The 24,406-nt window shown below is 38.1% G+C and overlaps 1 protein-coding gene across 5 annotated transcripts in view; it reads right to left on the reverse strand.

Annotated features, from left to right (window-relative positions):
- Positions 1-24,406, reverse strand: part of TPK1 (thiamin pyrophosphokinase 1) — a 336,815-nt gene that overhangs the window by 76,671 nt on the left and 235,738 nt on the right. The window contains exon 9 of one of the 5 annotated variants that reach the window (XM_067747288.1): positions 12,055-12,196. The exons of 3 other annotated variants lie outside the window; for them this stretch is intronic. In XM_067747288.1, the coding sequence (XP_067603389.1) occupies positions 12,168-12,196 (29 nt within the window). In that variant the 3' untranslated portion in view covers positions 12,055-12,167. Of the gene's footprint in view, positions 1-12,054; positions 12,197-13,389; positions 13,465-24,406 lie in introns of those variants that run through there. One more of the 5 variants, XM_067747286.1, reaches the window with a different exon arrangement.

A 24,406-nucleotide genomic window follows, 5' to 3' on the forward strand; every position in this document is an offset into this window, starting at 1 on the left:
CAGTACCTGGGTTCTGGAGTCAGTCATCCAGAGAACACTCCCAGCTCTAATACTCAAACACTTTGTGATCCTGGGCAGCGAAGTTGCTATCTCTATACCTCAGCTTCCCCACCTGTAAAATGGTACTTGACACTTGGATTACGTGAGACAATTCAAAGAAAGCACTCAAAAGAGCTTCTGACATATAAAGGAGCACTCAGTATTCACTTGGCATTATTAGCTATTATTTATGTAGAAAAAATAAAGCAGAGCCCACAGTAAAGTTAGAAATACATACACAGTGTTATGAATATATTTTTAGTAACAAAAAAAATTGTATGTGGCAAATCACTATATGTGATAGCATTTGTATTATACATAAATAAAAACAGTTGTTTATCTAGCTTTATGGTTTAAGGTTCTAGGCAAAATTTTGGTTGAGCAAAGGGTTCTACAGTTTAAGAAAATATTTAAAATCCTGTGTTAACATAATTTATCCTTATTGCATAGATTTAAAACACATCATTAGAAATACTTAGGGGCAGTGGAATTTTCTCATCTGAGGGCTCTCTGATTAGTTTGTTGATTTGATGGATTCCTACTATAAATAAGGATAAAGATATGTGGCTGAGATATTGGCATTCAAGTGGCTTACGAAGCATTTTGCTTGGTACTGTACTTAGGATACTTTGCTGATAGTGAGAATGACACTGCTAATGACACTGTTTTTGGTCACAGACTTAACTGAATCAAAACCACTGAGAACATGATAGGACTCTACTAGCACAATGCTAAACCTGACCTTGCATCTTCAGAAACTTCACAAGTTTTGGATGTTCAGGAAAAAACTGATATTCAGTTCTGGTGGAAATATCCCGTTTCAGCTGCCCATTAGGATCTCAAAGAAGACAGAGTATAATTTGTTATTGTTATTACATTGGCCAGTCATTGGAAACACGTTAACAATGTACAAATTAGAGCCTCTAACTCTAAAGTAATTATCAGCCAATTTCAGAGTTGTTAACATGATTAAAGTTATGAATGTTACCTGACACCCTCACGAATCAACTTTTGATTAGATAATACTATCTGCTTACAGGTACATCGTTCAAATTTCTTAAAGGCTTTTTAGTACCAAAACTTTGATACAATTTTTCAATAATGTACGCAGAGCTAGGGAGAGGGAGTAAATGATTGATGGCTTTTTCCTTACAATGCTTATTAAAGGTCCTGATTTGGTTGGACTCCAACTGTTTGGGCTCAGAATTAGGAATTCTAGTTATGATGATGGCTCATGTGCACTGATTAGAAAAACATCTCACAGAGCTACTAAAAAAGCAAGCTAATCACCAGAAACACAGTAGTGATAGAACAGTATTTCATACTTGAAAGTTCTTGAAGATTCTGCCTTTCAATTTATTATAAGACATATGCTCTTAAAGAAGCATCAATGGACAGTTAGTACCTATACATAAATACATATCCAAATATATTCATTATATATTTGATTTGATTTTTGATTATTTGATTTCTACCTACAAGTATAATCCATCTATCAACAGCAGCGCGTGGTGTGAAACACGGTACAGTGGGTGTGGGGTTGTGGATATGTAATTGTGATGATTTTCTAATGTCTCAAGAACTTCATTTGCAGTACATGTGGCCCTTTAAGCTGCATCGCTTTGTTTTAAACAAATGAATAGCAGGTTACCTGGTTGAGTCAGAACAACAGGGCAGAATAAATTATAGAAACAGACATGTGTCACATTTCACAAGGAGAAGAGACACTTCGAATTTTGTGTTTGTTGTAAAGAACCAAGTGATCCCACAAACTCTGTCACTGAAGAAGAGAATTTCCTCTTTCATAAGCAGACATGAAGTTGAATTTGGAATTTTAAAGGTCAAGGGTACCTATTGAAAAAGACAGTACAGTTGACCCTTGAACAACCTGGGGGTTAATCCACCTATGATTTATAGTCGGTCCTCTGCATCAGTGGTTCTTGCTCATTCTTGGATTCAAGCGACCACAGAGTGTATAGTACTGTGGCGTTCACTACTGAAAAATACGTGTGTATAAGTGGATCTGGGCAGTTCAAACCTGCGTTGTTCAAGGGTCAATTGTAATATATTCAATATAGGCATCTTCTTTTCTAAAGAGTCACTCAAAAGATCTTATCCCTTTAGAATGAGTGACAAATGCTTCTTTTGAGTGTTTATTCAAATAATTAACATAAGGTTAGTCTAGTTTCATACATGGTCTGATTTTTTTTTTAAGTTATTTACTGTATCTTTCTGTAATCCAGTCCATACGATTCCATGAATTGTTGTTAAACACAAAAGTGATCATTTTCCTCCTCTGTTTAAATTCTTTCCCACTTATTTACAAAACAGAAATAGAGTCATAGATGTAGAAGACAAACTTACGGTTGCCAAGGGGGAAAGGTGGGGGGGAAGGGATAAATTGGGAGATTGGGATTGACATATACACACTACTATATATAAAATAGATAACTAATAAGGACCTACTGTATAGCACAGGGAACTCTACTCAATAATCTGTAATGACCTATATGGGAAAAGAATCTAAAAAAGAGAGGAGATATACATATATATATATATATATGTGTATATATATGTATATCTATGTATATGTATATATGTATGTATAGCTGATTCACATTGCTGTGAATCTAACACAACATTGTAAATCAACTATACTCCAATAAAAAAAATTTTTAATGAAATAAAATCTTCCCCTACTGCCTACAGAATAAATCCAGACTTCCTCTCCTAGTACATGATCTGATCCCACCTAAATTTCCAACATCATCTCTCATCTTTCCACCACCTCTATGCACACTCCAGCTACATAAAATACCTCCTGACCTATCATGACAAAGCCTTGCAAATGCTGTACCATCGTCCTGGAATGTACTGGGTTTTTTTATAGTTGCTCCAAAAGATTTCAAAGATTATTTGCAATTGTAACACATCAGAGCTTCCCAAGAGAACAGATTAGCATACAAATAATGAGCCTTTGGCATCAAAGGAAATATTCAACTACAGGGATATATGCACTTATTCATAAGTCACAAATTATTTAAACCCTGGGGTTAAGAAGTATGTGTTTTTCCAAACTTAAAAAATAAACAATAACAAAGTATCTGACTTTATCCTCTTCATAGTCCCAGGGCAAAACAGAAATTACTATAGTAACAGAAACTCACAGAAAATCATGGGCATCCTAACAGACTTAGAATAGGTTTAATATTTTTCCATGTTCAAAAAATCAGGTTGATGTATCTCACATCCCTACTCTCCTGGTTTTACGGTTCTCGGCAACTCTTCTGATTATTTTTGTTCTCAGGCAGGGCTGCCAAATCCGTGGCTAAGCTTCATCCATTCCACAGCCAGGTGTCCTCAGTTCGAGCGCCTGCTCTGCTGCCAAGCTCTCCCTCACTGCCTTGGCATCAAACATGAGCCGCTGCCATACAAGAAAGCTACCCTGACGACCAGCGTGTGCAGGGCGCGTAGTCATTTCCTTAAATCCTTCTCCTTTAAAAGATCAGGTGGAACACGTCATCGAACATCACAGGCCTTTAGTTGACAGTTTGCTTCCGCTTCTGACATCTCTCCTCCTCTTTCTGGCCCCTTTTCCTTTATTTATTCAGTTATACAACCGTAAAGTTTAAGTACGCAAGGACATAAAATGCTGGCATTTTCGTGTCTGCGGTTCCCAGAATGAAAATTAAAACATCTGATGAGATCTGGAAATAACTGAGTAATAATGCTGATAAATATACTAAACCTACCCTGTAGTCTACAGATGAGTGCACTGATTCTTAGGACTTAAACTGCCAGGCCACACAGCATCAGACAAGCTGATAAAATCTTTGCACATATTTTAGCAGAAAGGTAGGCAAGTTTCAAACTTTTAAGAAGTTTCTGCAAAATTATGTCAGCCTCTCCAAAGCTCTTTTCTAACGATTTAATCATAATCGCTTCTCATTCCCTCCAGGATCCGTCTATCCTTTGATAAACTTGCTATCCACTTTTCCAAATCAACGAAACCAATCTGAACTTTGACTGGAATTTGCTGTTTTTATAATCTAAATTACTTTGAAAACAATAAGGCAAACGATTCTGGGATCTGTTCTCATCAAAGGTAAAAGGCACAAAACAAGGTATTACTAATACTTCAGAACACACATAACTAAGGAAATCATTCAGCACCATTTCAGGTTATTCCCCCACTTAGGAGATTCACGCATGTTTAAATGAATTAATTTATTTTCTGCAATTTGCTCTGAGACCTTAAGTGGCCGCATCTGCTGTTGCTTATTTCGGCATTCAGTGCCCTTGTTCTCTGAGTCACCAGCTTACAGCTTGAGTGCCCCAGGTGTATTTATGCTCCCAAAGTATTTTAAATTACACATTAGGAAATCCAGTTTCCTATTTATAAGACTCAGAAGTGATTCTCCACTGTTAACTTTTTTCTTAAGGATATAGGCCTATATTCACAGTTGAATTTTTGGTACTATATTTATTATTGGCCCTGTGACAGTCAATATTTTAGAAGGTCATTAATATTAGAATCAAAGATAGTCACTTAAGATAGGCCATTCTTGGGTTCTCTTGGGGTTGACATTTGGGGAACCCATAAAATCCATCACCATAATAAAACCACTACTTATTACACTCTGTGCCAAGCACTGTATATGCTATCTTGCTTAATTCTTTTGACAGTCCTATGATGTGGTTTTTATTTTCTCTATCATTAACTCAGTTTTAGAGATGAGAAAGTGTTGGCTTAGAGAAGTAAATCACAAGGTCACACACCTAGTAAACAGCAGAATTTCTTTCAAGTTTCACACTGATTCACGAACGTCTAAGGCATGGGGTTGTGTTTTAGAGGGTATAGGAATGATTAGGACCCAGTTTCTGCCTCTATTTCTGATCTAGGTAGGGGAAGGAACCTAAGGCAATTATACAGATCTTACAATCCAAGGCTGGAATGCCTTGAAGAGACACTCCCAAATGCTTTGAAGATTCAGAGAAATGAAAGATAGCATCTGGTTGGAGGTGTACATCTTCAAAAGGCAACAGTTGCTTTAAAGGAGCCGAGAAAATAAGGAGGGATTCGGAAAATGGAAGCTGTGGATTTCAGAGCATCAATAAATGGCCCATGCTAGGGCACCGGCCGTGAACTATGAGTGACTGACAATAATGAGCTGAAGAACATGAAGGATTTGGTTTTCCTGTGGATTGAGAGCCTACCGTCCAGCGCTGGACTCCACAGATTCTGGACACAGCAGAATTGGATCGCGGTGATAAACAGGGTTCCTTTAAGACTTCTGTTTTATGGGAGCTCTCAAACACCTTAGCTAGACGGACTGTTAAACAGAAAGAAGATCTCCCTTGGCAAATATTACCATTTCTGATTCATCTCAAATACTGTCTCTGGTTCCATCCTAGTGCTGCCTCTTCTACATCCTCTATGCTTTGGTCCAAAACAGTCTGGGACCAGGCAGGGCAGTGTACCCATCTCCACCCCAACCTCCTGCTCTGCTTTAGTGGCCGCTGTCCCTAATTCTTTCTAAGAGAGTTAACTGTAGCCACTCTTAACGAAGCAGATGGAACGCGAGGTTCAGAGGCTTAACGAGGCTAATCCTTCTTTCCCGATTCAATTCTGACACCTACCACGTGACGCCATCCTGTGGAGAGTTTACATTCAGCAACTAGCTGCTCACTCTGTGCAGGAACCATTCTAAGGACTCAAGATAAAGCAAAGATCTAGACAGGCAATGTCCTTGCTCTCATAAAGCTTAACTTTTACTGAGGGGAAGAGAGCTATCAATAATTTAATAAGAGTCGAACAGTAATGACTGCAATGAAGAAGGTAAAACAGGGCACTGGGCTTTGTTGGGAGGAGAGGGCGTGGGTACTATTTCAGATCTGCTTACGAGAAACAGTCTCCATAAAGAAGTAACATCTTAGCTGAGACTCAAATGATACAATGTGGGAGATCCATCAGAAGATAGGAAGACATGAAGAATAGTATTCTGGGCAGAGAGAAAAACAAGTACGAAGAGCCTAAGGCAGGAACCAAAAGGGCAGCGTGACTACAGCCAGGGAGTGAGGGGAGAGTGGTACCAGTGGCTGGAGAGGCAGGAGGAGGCCAGAGCCTAGAGCAGGACCTCGGCACAGACAGGAATGGGGCTTTTATTTGAAATATGAAGTAAAGTCATTAAAGGGTTCCAAATGCTGGGAGATGCAGTTTTATTTTGGCTTTAAGACGATTGCTCTGGTCACTTTGTGAAGGATGATTTAATGAGGTGATGGAGTAGAAGCCCACTGCAGATTCCAGGAGAGATAAGAAGACGGCCTGCCAAACATGGGCCGGAGACCTAAACAGACACTTCTCCAAAGAAGATATACAGATTGCCAACAAACACGTGAAAGGATGCTCAACATCATTAATCATCAGAGAAATGCAAATCAAAACTACAATGAGGTATCACCTCACACCAGTCAGAAAGACCATCATCAAAAAATCTACAAACAATAAATGCTGGAGAGGGTGTGGAGAAAAGGGAACCCTCTTGCACTGTTGGTGGGAATGTAAAGTGATACAGCCACTATGGAGAACAGTATGGAGGTTCCTTAAAAAACTAAAAATAGAACTACCATATGACCCAGCAATCCCACACTACTGGGCATATACCCTGAGAAAACCATAATTCAAAAAGAGTCATGTACCAAAATGTTCATTGCAGCTCTATTTACAATAGCCAGGACATGGAAGCAACCTAAGTGTCCATCGACAGATGAATGAATAAAGAAGATGTGGCACATATATACAATGGAATATTACTCAGCCATAAAAAGAAATGAAACTGAGTTATTTGTAGTGAGGTGGATGGACCTAGAGTCTGTCATACAGAGTGAAGTAAGTCAGAAAGAGAAAAACAAATACCGTATGCTAACACATATATATGGAATCTAAAAAAAGAAATGGTGATGAAGAACCTAGGGGCAGGACAGGAATAAAGATGCACACGTAGAGAATGGACTTGAGGACACGGGGAGGGGGAAGGGTAAGCTGGGACGGAGTGAGAGAGTGGCATGGACATATATACACTACCAAATGTAAAACAGATAACTAGTGGGAAGCAGCCACATAGCACAGGGAGACCAGCTCGGTGTTTTGTGTCCACCTAGAGGGGTGGGAATAGGGAGATGCAAGAGGGAGGAGATATGGGTGGGTGTGTGTGTGTGTGTGTGTGTGTGTGTGTGTGTGTGTGTGTGTGTGTGTGTGTGTGTGTGTGTGTGTGTGTGTGTGTGTGTGTGTGTGTGTGTGTGTGTACAGCTGATTCACTTTGTTATAAAGCAGAAACTAACATACCATTGTAAAGCAATTATATTCCAATAAAGATGTTAAAGAAAAAGAAGATGGCCTGGACTTTGATCATGGAAGAGTAGACACGGAGAAAGGAAGAAGTCATCTAGGTTCTTGGTTTGTGCAACTGTGTCTGTGTTGGTTTACTGACACGGGGAAAACAGAAAGAACAGGTGGAGCAAAACCCAAACATTTTGCCGTGGTCATGTTATCTTACATAAGGTTCTTAGACATTCATTCAACAAAGGTTTACTCAACAACACCTCTGCACCAGACACTCTTCTCTGCAGGAGGGACAACTTCTAAACAAAAGACATGAAGTTTCTATGCTCTAGAGCAGCTTATGTTCCCAGAATTCCAGGGCAATGAAGAAAATCAGAGAGGTAAGGGGTGGAGCTATACATGAGAGAAGCAATGGCATGTAGATGTATTTAAGGTTATAGGCTGTGATAAGATCATTTAGGGACAGTTGATAGAGAGAAGGAACTCAGGACCAGACCAAGGAAAGGACAAGCATTTTCTTAATGAGAAATGAAGAGAGCAAAATAAATCTATTCACGTCTGGGTAACAATTTGTCATCAATTTGTTTGGCTTTATTGACAGACATAGCAAAGTAACCTCCCCACCACTGCCCACTGAATTCTTAGACTATTTAGGGGCAAGTGCAATAAGGTTATTGATGTACTAGTCTCATTTTCTTCTTCTATTCCTACGTTCTTTATTAAAATTGTATTCATGGGTAAAGTTAAACAGAAAACACAGTTAACTATAAAGTTTCAACTACAAAACTCTAAATAATGGGAAGGAAAACTTAAAGGGCTCATAAACTAGAGAAATTAATAATCTAGTTAATTGGATAAAGATACAAAATGACTGGAACAAACAAACCCAATTTTTACATTTATATAATACTGTAAGAGTGCCCTGTAGGACACAGTAGAATAAACCAAACTAGGACTTTCCTGTTTTTCTTCTTTTTGCACAGCAAATATTAGAAGTTTCATGAATTAAGACACAATAAGAGAACCAATCCCATTTTCTTTTCTTTTTATAATGATACTTGCCCCCACATTATAGTTTTCCACCATCTTCAACATCTGTAAGAGGGGAATCTAAAAATGAAATGCTTTAGACCTTGCCTCATATTAAGAGCAGTAAACAAATGGGTCAGAGAAAAGCATCTAGGGGAGCAATGAATTCATCGAACACTCCAAATCCTCAACATGGTGAGATTTCTACATATTCACTCCTGCACTGCCCACTCCCTAGATAGGCATCTCTCTCTCTCTCTCTCTCTCTCTCTCTCTCTCTCTCACACACACACACACACACACACACACACACACACACACACTCATATTAAAAAGCCATCTCTGGTAACTAACATTCATATTCTAAATGGCATCACTTTAAACCATATCAACTTTTGGCAGGGTTTACAACTATTTTCACCCTTAAAATTGAACTTAGCCCTCATTATTCTAATTGTTTTAAAGGTTTACAGTATAGAACTCTTGCTTCGGCATCTTTTACCATAATGCAATTGACTCTGTGTCCCATTACAGAATTCATGGGGGTAAAATGCACTTGCTCATTTTAAAAAGGTTGCTAATTACACAAAACATGCAAGGCTCTATCCCAGAGGACGAGGAGGAAACACAGATGACAGCACCAAATCCTTGAGGCGAATGCATTCTAATAAAAGGAATAAAAAATCTGCAGAGAATGCCACTAATAGGTAAACATACTGAAGAGAGGTGCACAGCACACTTTAGGAATTCAAAGTTAAGAAAGAAAAATCACATTTAATCAGGAAAGCTTCGTGAGGGATGTGATTTGAAATGGCTCTTGAAGATGAGTGAAGATTTTAGTGGGGGGTAAGGGAGAGGAAGATATTCAAGGGAGAACATATTCTGAGAATACTAGGGGTTGGGGACATGTTTTAAGGGGGAAATGGCATGTATGTTGGATCTCAAGTGCTTTTCACAGGTATTCAGGAGGAGAGAACAAAATAGTCTAATTCTGCTATTGAGAATAAAGAAGAAAGACTTAATGAAAAAGATTGAGATCATTTAGTTCAAAGTCACACATTTTAAAGGAAAGAGAATGAAACCTCATGGCAGGTGAGAGCAGCGCTCATAATTACATCAAAATTGCAGCAGCAGTGGGTCGGGATGAGAGGGAGGCCGGCACCTCTGCCTTTCTTCACTTTGTCCAACAAGCACAAGCCAGATACTCACCGCCCTCGGTAATGTATCCTTCTAGAACGGGGGAGCCTTCTTTATTTAATTTGCCTGTTAGTTAGTAATGTGCCATGCAAGGTATAGGAAATAAAACTTTATCTACTTTATCTGTAGAATATCAGCCTTTGGTGGGATTCAGGTCAACTGAAAGCACCTCAGGTTTGAACATGTATTTTTCTTAATTATATGTCAGATTTAAATTGCCCAGAACCTGTTTCTCTCTCCTGGCAGACTTAACACTGATATACTGCAAATAAATAATTTTTTTCGATAGTTAAAAATAAAAATTGGTTATCAATTGTAGCTAGTAAAATCAGAAAGCCTTCTTGCTTTGATAATGTTTTCTAAGCACGTTCTTAAGACACACACACACACAGACACACACACACAGACACACACACACACACACACACACACACAGACACACAGACACACACACACACACACACACACACACGAAAAGCCAGACTTAGGAACAGTTGAGAGACGAGTTGTTAATTTGCAATTAAATGTGGTCTAGAAAACAGATGAGTGAAAAAGGCCGATATGATTTCTCCAAAGTGAAACCTTGCAAATAAATTGAGAGGCGGCCAAAGTATGACATGGCAGTGGGGCAAGCAGGAGATCACAACACTACTAATAAATCATTATCAGAAAATGTTGTATTCCTGCAGCCAGAGCGTCCATTCTTTCTCAGAGTAAATGAGGAATAATCATGACCATCTCCCATTTCTAGCCTCACTGTGAACTTCTGAAGAGTGAGAACCTTCAGCAAGAGATGATAAACTGTAACGATGACACAGGACGTCCTCCTTTGCAACATTCAAAGCCACTTCCATACAGTGAACCACATCGCACGAAATCTATGCGAAGAGGGGCTGCACAGCAACCCCAGACAGAAGTCTCCTGAGTCTGGTCCTCTTGCTGCTTCCCACGGGGACTTTAATTGCTATCACATAGGGAATTAAGGGGGAGAGAGGTGTCTCCTTGAACATTAAGCTCCTGGCATTTATGATCTGGACCCGCTTATTTCTCTGTGGCTTCAGAAGCCACAGTTCCACGCTGAAGAAAACCTCTGACATCATCTAGCAACCCTCTTGGTATAGATGAAGGATGCGTATGACGTCCTGGGGCCATATAATTCACTCGTTTCACAGTCAGGGCTTGAACCCTACTGTCATCTTCCCTCCACATTATTAACTGAAGTAAATAGCTGTATAAATGTTTTTTGCTGCGTTTCAAGGGAAACTCAAGGTACAAATTACACAGAGAGAAGAAGGTAAGTTACATGTTATACAATAATCTCCAGAGAGTTACTTTGTCAAATGGTTTAAAGCATTGATTTGTTTCCTTTTTTGGCTGTTTTATAATCTCAAAACCAGAAGAAGACCTCTACCCTCCCTTGCTAGTTCCCAAATACACCTCTTAAGCTTGAGAACTTTCTCTCTATGTAATCTGTACGTTGAGTTTCCCTTGCACTGTAACAAAAACACATTATGCAAATATTTCTTCACTACAAACTTTATTTGGGGTCCACAGACATATTTCAAAGCGTCTTTATGCAGATGCTTCTAATTTAGTCTGCATTTTGGGCATTTCCCCAGTGTGATCTGCCCTTCTTTTAATTTAAGCCTAGTGTTCTCTAAATACTTTCAGCTTTTTCACAATCTGGCCTCCAAGCAATCTACAGGACACAGGAGCAGCTCACAGCTGAGAAACCTGCCTGCCATCTAAACCTCCGGCAGCCAAACCATCTTGCCCTTTTATCATTGCTCCTTCCTTTTTGTCAAAAATCCTGCTTTAACCATTTATCCCCCTTTGTGAATGTAAATCTTTTTTTCCCTTGAGTCCTTACCACAAATACTTGAGAACCGCGATGAATGACATTTGGTTTATAATCACCCCAGACATCACACATCAGGTGAGCATAAGTTACACTTAATTTACACACTCTTCAAATCTGCATGGGTTCTGATTTGTGGCTCACAGAGTGGAAAGGAATGTCTTAGGTAGGGCTCATATCATGAGTTTAATTGCCAAGGTGTTAATTCTCTGTCTCCTTTGTCTTAGAACCTGCCCAATGTCCGGGAAAATTCTATTTTCATTTAGAAAAAGGATGTTGAGATAGTTTACTTCACCAAGTCGAAAGCTTTTAAAAATAGATATGTAAATAACCAGTGACGGATCCACTTTCTGTGCATGGAGGACTGAGTTAGGAGACATGAACTTGGACAATTCATTGAACATTCTGGGTCTCAGTTTCCTCATCTATAAAATGAGGATAATAATACTCTGCATTCATAAAAGAGTTGATGTTATACCTGAATAAGAATGAGTGTAGAGAAAAGACAGGTAGAAGAAAGTATATTCAAAACACACAATATGATTATTTGGACCCAGAAGAAAACTATGCCCAGTGAGCTGTTCCCATAGTAAAAGTTTATTCATCGGAACCCCTTGATTCTTTCTCTACAATTCATGTAATGAGCAAAAGTTATTGCTTTCTTGTCTCAGTATATTAGCTGGATGGTTGAATGCACAGAGCTCACATCTGAATCAGCACAAAGGTGAAGCCTGGACGAGGGGAAATAGAAAGGGACTCTTGAGCTTATACCAAAGTCATTCTCATCAGTCAACCTGCCCACATAAATACTAGGAAATCAACTCATTTAAACAACTTGGGAGGCGTGCCTGAGTTATAATAGTGTTCTTGAATGCAGGTCAATGAAAAATTGGTCTGCTCACACATTCCCATTTGTCATATTCCCTACAAATGCATGTTAACTGTTTTGATATTTAAATGCCTAGACTCAACCATAACAAATGTGTGTTGTCAGGTTGTTGGGAGTTTTCTAAAAACAAAACAGGATGATTATGGCATACAGTAAATTACTGTTGGTTTCTTGTGCTGTAGCAGAATCACAAAAGGGTAAGGACTTAAGAAAAATCATTCATATCTGCTTCAAATACTATAACATAGAAAACAGAATTGGAGCTGAGTTCACGAAATATACAGTATTTAATACAAATTTGTTGTAGGCTGTATGTCATTAGTCTTATATGTCTGGCAAATGTAATATTTGCTTACCAGTATAATTTCTGAAAATCCTGCAGAATAACATAGTCTAAAAAAAAAATCTTGTTCCTCTTTGTATTTTTCTCCCCAGAGAAATAATATCTACTGCTTATCAAGCTCCCCCTTACCCAACTTTGCCTTTTTCATAAAAGTTGGGTCCTCAAGTTCCCCATGATTGTCATTTTGTGCGATTATTCCTCAGTGTTAATATTCAGAACTTATCAAAAGCAGCAGTTCTGTGTTCTATGACCCCAGACTGATCAAATCTATGTATATAGTGAGAAAACCCAAACTTGCACCATATTGTAGTGCAAGTATATGCGTGCGGCATTGGTGTCTGTGTGTGTGGAAGGGGCAGGGATAAAAGTGAGAGCAGGCAGGCAGTCAGTCAGTAGTCTGCTGGTGTATGCGTGCTCAGCAAATTAATGATACATATCTGATCGATGGTTAAGGACCCGCAGAGTCCTGAGACTCAAATAATATGTAACTAAGAAAGCAATACAAGAGTCAAATTCTCTGCCTTTTGTTTTTCACCATCTTAATCACACATCAGATTGCTGCCTGTTATTGGTAGAAACTATCAGTTTCTCATTAAAATGCAGCCTCAAAGGCTAAAAAAGAGAAGCACTCAAAAAAGGATAGAAAGAAGGAATATGTCTAATAAAAGCCCGATTACAAACTCACGGCTGACCAGATGCAAACCTTCTGACTTCCTTCATGGCTCCCAGGGATCAGAATATACACTGGACTAAACTTGACCACAATCCTTGGAGAACAGAAACCAGAGTGAATGGAAATTGTCTCTCTCACCCCTCTTTGTGGACACCAAATAAATCATGCTCACACAATATTTTGTGTCTATTTTGTCTTGAGTCTTTACCACATGTTATCTGAGGCCACGATGAGTAACACTGAGATTCAGTTTCTCAAGGACATGTAAACAGTCTTCATACATTACTTTTCAGAGTAACTGTAAAGATTCAGTGATGTAATAACCGTATTCAATACGTATTATTCCAGGAAATTACTGAACTTATTGATTACAGACTTAAATGACAGCCTCAATAATGGCACCCCCAAAATGTCCACATTATAATCCTCAGAACCTGTAAATAAGTTACTTGCATGGCAGGAGGGATTTTTCAGATGTGATTAAATTAAAAAGCATGAGCTAGGATTATCCTGGATTACCCAGGGTAGTCACAACGTCCTTAAAAGAGGGTGGCTCAGAGTCTGAGTCAGAGAAAGAGAGGTGACAATAGAAGCAGAGGTCAGAGAAAGAGAGAACTGATGACGCTACACTGATGGCCTTGACAATGAAGGAAGGAATGAGTCAAGAAATGTGGGCAGCCTCTGGAGGCTGAAATGGTAAGAAAAGGATTCTCCACCCTAGCCTCCAGGAGGACTGCAGCTCTGTCAATACCTGGATTTTAGTCTCATGAGACCCATTCGGGACTTCAACCTCCAGAACTGTACATGATGAGCTTGTTTTAGGCCTCTAGTTTGTGGTAATTTGTTATAGCAGCAATTTGGAACTGATACAAGCTGAAAACTTATATCATGAAAATTTTAACAAATATGGTTATATTTTTTCAATCTACCTATCAAACATCACACATTTTACATTTACCTATCTTTATATATATTTGAATCTATTATCAAATATCAAAGTTTTCTACACTGCTAGTAGTGAAGGAGCCTAGGAGGAAAAAGCCCTGTTGGGATAGAGACATCTGTGTTCCAGGCCAGCTCTGGCCCTACAACACCATGTGATTTGTGGAAGTCACTTTTAGATCTTCATTATTTCATTTGAAAATCACAGGTCAAGACAAACGATGATGTGCCTTTCAACATTCTGATACTATCAGTATAATTATCCTAGATTCTAAGTCAAGGAAATAACAGTCATAGAGTCTGGACTATACATCATAGAAATTGTCATTTGCTGGCACGTATTATCAAGGATACATTAAAAAATCAAGATGTGGTATCAACAATAAAGGTTTCTTTTTTAATATATTCCATTAATCAAGAATGTAATGCTCTGTTATTTCCATAACATAGTTGACAAAATAAGAAATCACTAAAAATAGAACTACCATATGATCCAGCAATCCCACTCCTGGGCATATATCTGAAGAAAATCATCATTCGAAAGGATACATGCACCCCAATGTTCATTGCAGCACTATTTACAATAGCCAGGACATGGAAGCAACCTAAATGTCCATCGACGGAGGAATGGATAAAGAAGATGTGGTACATATATATAATGGAGTATTACTCAGCCATAAAAAAGAACTAAATAATACCATTTTCAGCGACATGGATGGACCTAGAGATTGTCATACCAAGTGAAGTCAGACAAAGACAAATATCATATGCTATCACTTATACGTGGAATCTAAAAAAATGGTACAAATGAACCTATTTACAAAACAGAAATTGAGTCACAGGTGTAGAAAACAAACTTATGGTTACTGAGGGGGAAGTGGGGGGAGGGATAAATTGGGAGATTGGGACTGACATATATACACTACTATATATAAAATAGATAACTAATAAGAACCTACTGTATAGCACAGGGAACTCTATGGGAACAGAATCTAAAAAAGAGTGGATATATGTATATGTATAACTGACTCACTTTGCTGTACAGCAGAAACTAATACAACATTATAAATCAACTATACTCCAATTAAAAAAAAAACACTTAATACAGCCTAGAGCAATGAACTCAGTATGCACTGTTACACTTTAAATCTTACCAAATATTTGAAAATATTCAGGGCCCTACAAATAGAAATGTAAGGCTTCCTTGAGAAACCTTTGTGAAAATATTTATCTGTAATTATCATCCTAATTTATTTAGACATATATAAATAAATGTAATATTCTAGGTACAGCTACTGCGAAAAATAAATCTTTCACACATTTAAATTTACATAAATTTGTGAGGGAACTTATTATTCCTCAGGTTTGAAAGATCCTTAGTACAAAGTTATTATTGGAGAAAAATCAATATTGGAATTTATAGCTAGCACTTTCTATTTATAAATAAAAATGACCTATGGAAACATTAATGACTTTTCTAAATTAATAATATAAAGCAGTGAAGATGCAAAGCCATTGATGGTTAATTAAACACAGAAGGGGGAAAGGCTGCTCCTTGTCTTTATCCAAGAGAAGGAGATAATTGCTTTTTAAAGGAACACTTAGAGATTATTCAGTAGAATTTCCTGTAAATGAAACTGCTTCCCCAGCAGGTTGGGCTTGTTTAAATGTTCAGTGACCTAAACTTCCTCCTTAGAAGGGCCAGCCAGCCCCTGTTATGTATTCATTAGATACGAGCTGGCCCTACAGGTCTCATTCTCTCCTCCCTCCTGTCTCTAGCAGCAAGCACACAACTAAAGGAGGGCAAAAGGCACAAGGCGCCACCTATCTTTGGGGCAGAACACACTTCAGGTGTCTCCCGCAACCAGAGTTTCCTCTATGCTATGTCCTCCCCAAATCTGCATCCTGTCTGCTAGACCTACTTCACTGGTGTTTCACTCTTGCTGCCTTGGTTGACTTCCCTGGAGGTTCCCTCCTGAATGCCTGGACTTTAAGAGCAGATGTCAGTCCCACCCTGATTAGAAAACCAGTCAAAGACATCACAAGAAAAAAACTCTGCAAAACAATGTATCTTAGGAATGTGGACGCAAAAATCCTCAAAAATATACTAGGAAACTGAATCCAGCAACACAGAGAAAGAATTATACATCGTGACCAAGTGGAACTTATCCGAGGGATTTAAGTTTGATTTAATATCGGAAATTCAATTAATGTAATATATTATTATATCAACAGGATTTTTAAAAAAAAAATCACATGATCATCTCAATAGACCAAAAAGAAAAAGCAAAGTCCAAAACCCTTCCATGGTAAAACCACTCAACAAACTAGGAACAGAACAGAATGTCCTCAATCTGATCAAGGACATCTGTGAAAAACCAACAGCTAACATCATAGTTCATGGTAAAAACACTGGGTGCTTTCTTTCTGTGATCAAGAACAGAACAATTTTATAATACGTGAATTATATTTCAATAACACTGCTTAAAAAATGTCATTTCCCCAGGCTTCCCTGGTGGCGCAGTGGTTGAGAGTCCGCCTGCCGATGCAGGGGACGCGGGTTCGTGCCCCGGTCCGGGAGGATCCCACATGCCGCGCAGCGGCTGGGCCCGTGAGACGTGGCCGCTGAGCCTGCGCGTCCGGAGCCTGTGCTCCGCAATGGGAGAGGCCCCAACAGTGAGAGGCCCGCGTAACGCAAAAAAATAATAATAATTAAAAAAAAAAAGTCATTTCCTTCCAGCTTAGTTTACTAGTACTGGAATCAACTTTTGCCTTCTAGAAGAGCGTATTGGTCTGATTTCTTTTGCTTAAAAGGTTCAGTCATGGCCATGATCCTTTATAGATACAGAGTGCACAGTTCAAGTACAGCCCTTTGTGAGACCTTTTCCGGGATACAAATATGGAAGTGACATCATTAGACCTTTGTCCCAGAGCGCCCTCTGACCTACCGCATACAACCGGAAGTGGTATTTTGCAATAACACTTTACACTGTTTTTTTTTTTTAAAGACTGCAACAGCTTGTGATCCTTTAAATACCATAGGTGATTACAATTTTTTTTTAATTTTTAAAGTGTAAAATAATGACTCAAACAAATATAAAATGAACACGTCAAAGATTTCAATTAAGTCATTAATTAATGAGAAAACTATTATGATGTAAAACACTGGTTCAAAGGAGACTGCAAAGGACAGACCTATTTAGACAACAAGGAGTGCTGAAGTGGATTTGCTAATGGATGGAAAATTGGCCATTTATATAGGGTGATAATCCATGGAGTTTTCACAGAACAAAAGTTCAACTGACTTATATGAACAGGAATCATATACAGTAATGATCTGCCCTTTATCAGTTACCTTCTAATTCCACAACACTGCAAAATAATCAAAGACGATGAAAAGCTAGGTATCCTATAGAATCATATAACCTTTCAAGGGCCTCTAGACCAGGCCAAACAATCCACTGAAAGACACACAGGTATCTTTTTGCCCATTTCAGAGGCAATTTTTCACAACAGGTTTAAAAGTGGTATGTCTGTGCACATAGTTTGATTCGTAAATTTCTATTCTATTTTATCTACCATATTTTATCAGTTTTAACATATATTTCCCCACATCTCTGCAATTATAATTAGTAGCATTTATTTCTCAGCGTACACAAAATAATAATGCATCTTACAACTGATGACATCTTGGCTATGATGAAATACAGTCATTTCACCAAACTGTAAACTTGAGAAAATGGTCCTGGGGAGGGAAACTTTAGCTAACATCTTCCTTGGGGCAAAAAAAAAATTAATTTTTTAAAAGCCATCCTTATTATCATCAACTTTGATCCTTGAAGCATGTGTTTTATGTAAAAATTGTAACAATCTCTTCAACTCAAAGAGGGTCACTGATTATGAAAAGAATGAAGACACAAAAGATATTGTCCTCGAATCAAAGAGGAAATGTTGACATCACAGTTTCAGAATGCTTTTTTTCAAGGGCTGGACTAGAAAAGCAATAATTAAAATAATAATAAAGACATTTAGAAACATGAAACATCTCACACATTAGTGGCGTGAGCTCACAAAGGTTATACCCTAAGTGTGTATAGCTATTGTTGAACCATGACAACTGACTAGAATCACCTTGTGAGGCATAATGGAGTGAGAATTAAGAGTTTCTCACTGAAAATGCATTAATAACAACTGTAGTTGTTGTTGTTGTTTTTTAATAGATGCTTGAACTGTTCCCTTGTTAGGCTGGCACTTAAAAATCCTCACAGTGGTGGATGGACCTACAGTCTGTCATACAGAGTGAAGTAAGTCAGAAAGAGAAAAACAAATACCATATGCTAACACATATATATGGAATCTAAAAAAACAAACAAAAAAAATGGTTATGAAGAACCTAGGGGCAGGACGGGAATAAAGACGCACACCTACTAGAGAATGGACTTGAGGACACGGGGAGGGGGAAGGGTAAGCTGGGACGAAGTGAGAGAGTGGCATGGACATATATACACTACCAAACGTAAAATAGATAGCTAGTGGGAAGCAGCCGCATAGCACAGGGAGATCAGCTCCGTGCTTTGTGACCACCTAGAAGGGTGGGATAGGGAGGGTGGGAGGGAGACGCAAGAGGGAGAGGATACGGGAATATATGTATATGTATAGCTGATTCACTTTGTTATACAGCAGAAACTAACACACCATTGTAAACCAATTACACTCCAATAAAGATGTATAAATAAATAGATAGCTAGATAGATAGACAGGAAAAAAAAACTCACAGAGAACTCCTGCAGAAAATCTTGGTACCTGTACACACTATTACAAAGCATTTCCATAGAGATGAAAAATCTTTTCAAACTGTTTTCTCAGAATTTTTTTTCTTTCAGAACTCTTTCACTTGGACTAGATTTGAGTCTCTTTCAGTCAATGCTACAAAATTATTTCACTCTGTCATTTATATCTATACTTCTTTGAAAAAACACAAAAAAAGGAACAATGAAGAACACTGAATGCATAATTTCAAACTCAATTTGAGTGTTATAAAGCAGAGGCCTGGGCAAATGGAGGGCAACACCATTTAATATTTTTCTTAGGCAAAAGTGTTGAGAAGTTAAAAGTTCTGTCCCTCAGCATTTTTATTTTTCTTCCAAATTACTTTTAATTTCCTACCATTATTGTCCTCTTTCCTATCTCCTTTACTTTCTTTCCCCTGTCTACAGTTAACTTCCTCTTGTGTTTTTCTCTTTATCCCAAATTCATTTTAGTGATTTTTTTTAAAACATCAACTTATTTTATATGGAAGGTCTTTCATTTACTAGTTAGAAACAGGAAAAACAGCATTGAAGACCTGAATTCAAATTTTGAGTGTATCAATCCCTTAACGATATGAATTTGGGCAAATCACTAACTAGGGCTTTGAACTACCATGCCCTTGTCTGAAAAACGGGGATATCTGAAAAATTTTGAGAATCAATGAACACCAATTATCAGAGCTAAGGAAAACCAACTAGAACAAGAGAGAAGTTACACTTAAACATACTGTAGTAAATCTGCAGAACATCAAAGAAAAACATAAGGTCTAAAGAGTTGATAGAGTTAAAGGCATTATAAACAAATAAGAATTAGTCTGATCGTGGATTCATCGACAGCAACAACAGAAATCCAGAAGAGTATGGCTGGAAGAAAGTTAAAAGAGTTTTTATTATATATGTGGCTAAAGTGTTCATCAAGATGGCAGACAAAGAAAAGGCATTTTTTTGAAAGAAGAGCAGACTCCTACTCATTCTTTCTTTCCTCACTGACAGGACCTCGGTTTTATTTGCGGTGACTATGTCCTTAGATTAAAAAATTTCATGTCCCAGACTCCTTTGCTGCTAGGGTGGTATTTGATAGTTCTAGCCACTGAGGCAAAAGATTAGATGCAGGAAGGATTTCTGGAAATGCTGGGAATCCCTGATGCCTTGTTTTCCAGCAATATGTGCTGCCCTACTTCCTCTCTTCCGTTTTTTCCCACCTGATGCCGAACGGGGAACATAGTGGCTGGAGTTGCAACAGAGACATCTTATGTTTTGAGGCAAAGGCTGAGGAAACCATAGAAACCTTGCCCTGTAACTACTTAACTCTATACTTTGTTACATGAAGGGGGAAAGGGGGTCAGTTTTTAAAGCTACTATTTCAGTTACTCATAACTGAACACAATCCTATTTGTTACAGATGAAGAAGAAAGAAAACTCGATTACTAACAAAAATGTGGCTCTATAGAAAACCCAAGTCACTTTTTTAGAAACAATGGAAGTATTCAGAAATATATTAATATAATCTACTGAAGTCACTTGTATGTGTATATAGCACCAATGAACTCAGAAAATATCATTTTTATTTATTTTTTGGCCGCACCACGCAGAATGTTATTAGTTCCCCGACCAGGGATTGAACCCACGCCCCCTGCATTGGAAGCACAGAGTCTTAACCACTGGACCAGCAGGGAAGTCCTGTAATTTTTAAAGGTGTAGTTACAATAGCAGCACAAAATACAAGGTTTCTACAGACAAATCTTATGTAAGAAGTACAGAATCTTTTAGACAAATTTTTTTAATTATCAAAAGCAATTAAAAAGTTCTAATTAAATGGAGAGATACATTATGTTTATGGATGGGAAGACTCAGTTTCATGCAGGAATTCTCTTCCCCAATTGTTCTGGTCTCCCCAAAATAATCTGTAAATTAAATGTAATCCCAATAAAAATTACGATGGAATTGTATGCGTGACACTTGTCACGCTAATGCTAAAGTTTACAAAGAAGAGAAAAAAGCCAGGAATAGCCATGAAAATTTCGAAGAACAAGGTTGGTAGACTCAACACATTTCAATATTTATTATAAAGCTATGTTAATTAAGGCAGTGTGGTATCAGTACAGGAAGAAGAATGTAAGTCAAAGGCAGAGACTAGAGATCAAAGAAACACACCCATGAATATGAAAACTTATGGTATATCACAAATCACTGGAAAAAGGATGATAAATGATGCTAGGGCAGTTGGTTATCAGTAAGGAAAAAAAATCAGATCCCTAACTCATATCATACACAAAAATCAATTTCAGGTGAAAGGAGAAACCTAAAAAAATCGCCCTCAAAACTAAACTGTGAGAACATCTTTACAACCACAGGGAATAGAAAGATGATTTATGACACAGAAATTACAAATCTGAAAGAAAAAGACTGATAAATTTGACTACCTTTAACTTAATAACCTCTCTGTGTACAAAAATGGCATAAACAAATGGCAAAGGCAATGTATAGCCAGGAGGAAGATCATTAGGGTCCGAAGAGCTTCTAAGAATTAGTAAGAAAGAAACAAACAGTCCAAGGGCTAAAAGGGCAGAAGAAAGTAGCAATTCACAGAAGAGGAAATCCACATGGCTAATAACTAGAAAAAGATGCTCTCCCTCACCAGCAATCAGAGACCACAGTGAAATATCATTGACACTCAGCAGACTGGCAAAACCGATTAAATCTGACAATACCGAGAACAGGGTAAGGACGTGAAGCACGGGAACGCCTGCGTACTCCTGAGACAAGTGGACACTGGCATTTCCACTCTCAGAGCTATATGGCAGGTCTAGTAAAGATGAGGATGCCATTGCCTATGATGCAGCTGTTTTAGTCCCATGTGTACACAGCCTAGAGAAACTCTAGTGCCAGACACACACCACAGACTGTTCACAGTATATTGCTATGAATTAAAGTATTATAATAGAGGTAGTTTCACCAAAATTAGTAAAGTTACACTTCTGGATGGTGGTACCACCACAGGCACTTGTTTTAAACACAGACCATGATGGGAGATAGCACAGATTGAAACAGGTGACTCTTACCGGAAAGTGGACTCATCCTTTAGTGTGGGCGCAGACAGGGGGAGTGCCAGCCTCCAGACCGCCTGAGGAAGACTGTGCTGCATCTCCTTATGAGGACTTGCTTATGCTCCTTGACCCAGGATGTGAGCGACTCCTAAGTTACTATAGCTCCTTTCTCCTCCTCTGGGTCCAGCCCTGTCCTGCCACTTTGTAGGGGTGACAGACAAACTGACATCAAGCTCTGCTTTCATAATGACACTGAGTAAAGCAGGACCCTCTCTGTGAAAAAGATCTATCCACGTCTCTCCAAGCCAACATGGTGTCATTTCACAGTTATTTTTATGGCTTTTTAATGAGGCAATATTACCTATCAGAAGACCCCATTCATTAGCACTTTTACCACATACCATTGATGAAACATTTGCGTCTCAACTCTGTTGCTTTTCATATCCTGTGAAGTTCCTATTTCTTATTTTCACAGAGTTGTAGAGAAAAAAGTATCTATTTCAAAAGTTGAAGCAATCTGTAAATATATAGGTAAGTAATAGCTATTACTAATAGTTATAGCTATCTACTAATAGTATCTACTAATAGTAATAGTAGAGCATTTCGGCAGGACTGAAACATTATCACAGACAAGAAGATTAAAAGCTCCGTCATGCCCAAGGCCCCTTCCTGGACTAAATATTATTACTCAGATACTGTATGATATCACTTATATGTAGAATTAAAAAATACAACCAACTAGTCAATATAACAAAAAAGAAGCAGATTCACAGATACAGAGAGCAAACTAGTGGTTACGGGTGGAGGGTGGGCAATACAGGGGGAGGGGAGTGGGAGGTGCAAACTACTGGGTGTACGATCGGGATGTACTGCACAACACGGGGAATATAGCTAATGTTCTGTAATAACTGTACATGGATATAACCTTTAAAAATTGTATAAAACATTTTTATAAGTTTCAATTAGAAAAAAAAGAATTAGGATGTGCATTTTGGTGTGGAATGCAAGGGTTCTGAGGATGTTCTAACGAGCACAGAAGAATCTCTTGTATCCTCCAACTCTTGCCTGTTCCTGTAAGATAAAGGAAGCTATATGGTCAACCCTCCTGTTCACTTTGCACAGTGCCCAGCGTGTCTTGGCGTTGGCCCTGGAAAGTGAGGTCACTACCAGATCCAGGAGGAAACTCACCATTGTCTAGACTGGGTCCTTGGAAAGAATGGGAGCTCCAGACAGTAAAACAACTGTTTTAGGCTGGAAATGTTTTCAAATAAAGCTTCTGATGGGAGCTCATGTCAGTTTCAGCTAACCGCTTCAAAGCCTGTCACACAGATTTCTATGCACTGGAGGAGATCTGTTCTCACCGTCCTTTCAAATTCTGATGAGATTGCCAGACTTTTGCTTCAAAATATCTCTAGTTCTTTTCCTAATTGTTTCAGCAATGGCTCATAGAAAGGCCTTTTAAAATATCTTTTAATCTTCAATGTTTTTATTTCTTGAAGTATTTATTTCCTTGTAGGAACCTCAAAGTTTTACATGTTATAGAAGAATGACATGGTTCCGTATTTTACTTTTTACAACCTTAGAGGTATTGGTCAATCATGAAATAATCCCTTTGACATTCAGTCAAAGCCCTTTGATTAAACTACTGTTATTCTTAGAGACTAGGGATGATTCATTTCATAATGCCTGATAGTTTCTTTTGGAATTTATTTCATGAACAGATCCACCTCATTTTTTGTTCTTTTCAAACCAGACAGTTTTAGTATGACTAGTACCGAGGTACAGTACTGAATACAGTTCATAAGTACTGAAGAACACTTTAAAATTTAGTAAGAACAGTTAATCTTATAAAATCTCAGGTGTTTGATTATAAAAATAACTATTTTAGTAAGAATAGCTACTTCTCTGGAAAAGTAAAGTAGGTTTCAGGCGTACGGAATCGTGAAGAAGGCTGGGCAAAGAGTGCTTAAATACGACACCGGAAGTATGATCCATAAAAGAAAAAATTAGACTTCATCAAATTTAAATTAGATTAACTTAATACACTTAGTTAATTAAATTTCAGAAAATAAAAAGATATGCCAAAGACTCTGAGAAAATATTTTCAAATCATATATCTGATAAAGGACTTTTATCCAGAATACATAAGGGAATCTTACAACTCAACATAAAAAAAAGAGATAACCCAATTAAAATATATGCAAAAGATCTAAATAGACATTACTCCAAAGAAAATATA

The sequence above is a fragment of the Pseudorca crassidens genome, chromosome 8, assembly GCF_039906515.1.
Source record: "Pseudorca crassidens isolate mPseCra1 chromosome 8, mPseCra1.hap1, whole genome shotgun sequence".
NCBI lineage: Eukaryota > Metazoa > Chordata > Mammalia > Artiodactyla > Delphinidae > Pseudorca > Pseudorca crassidens.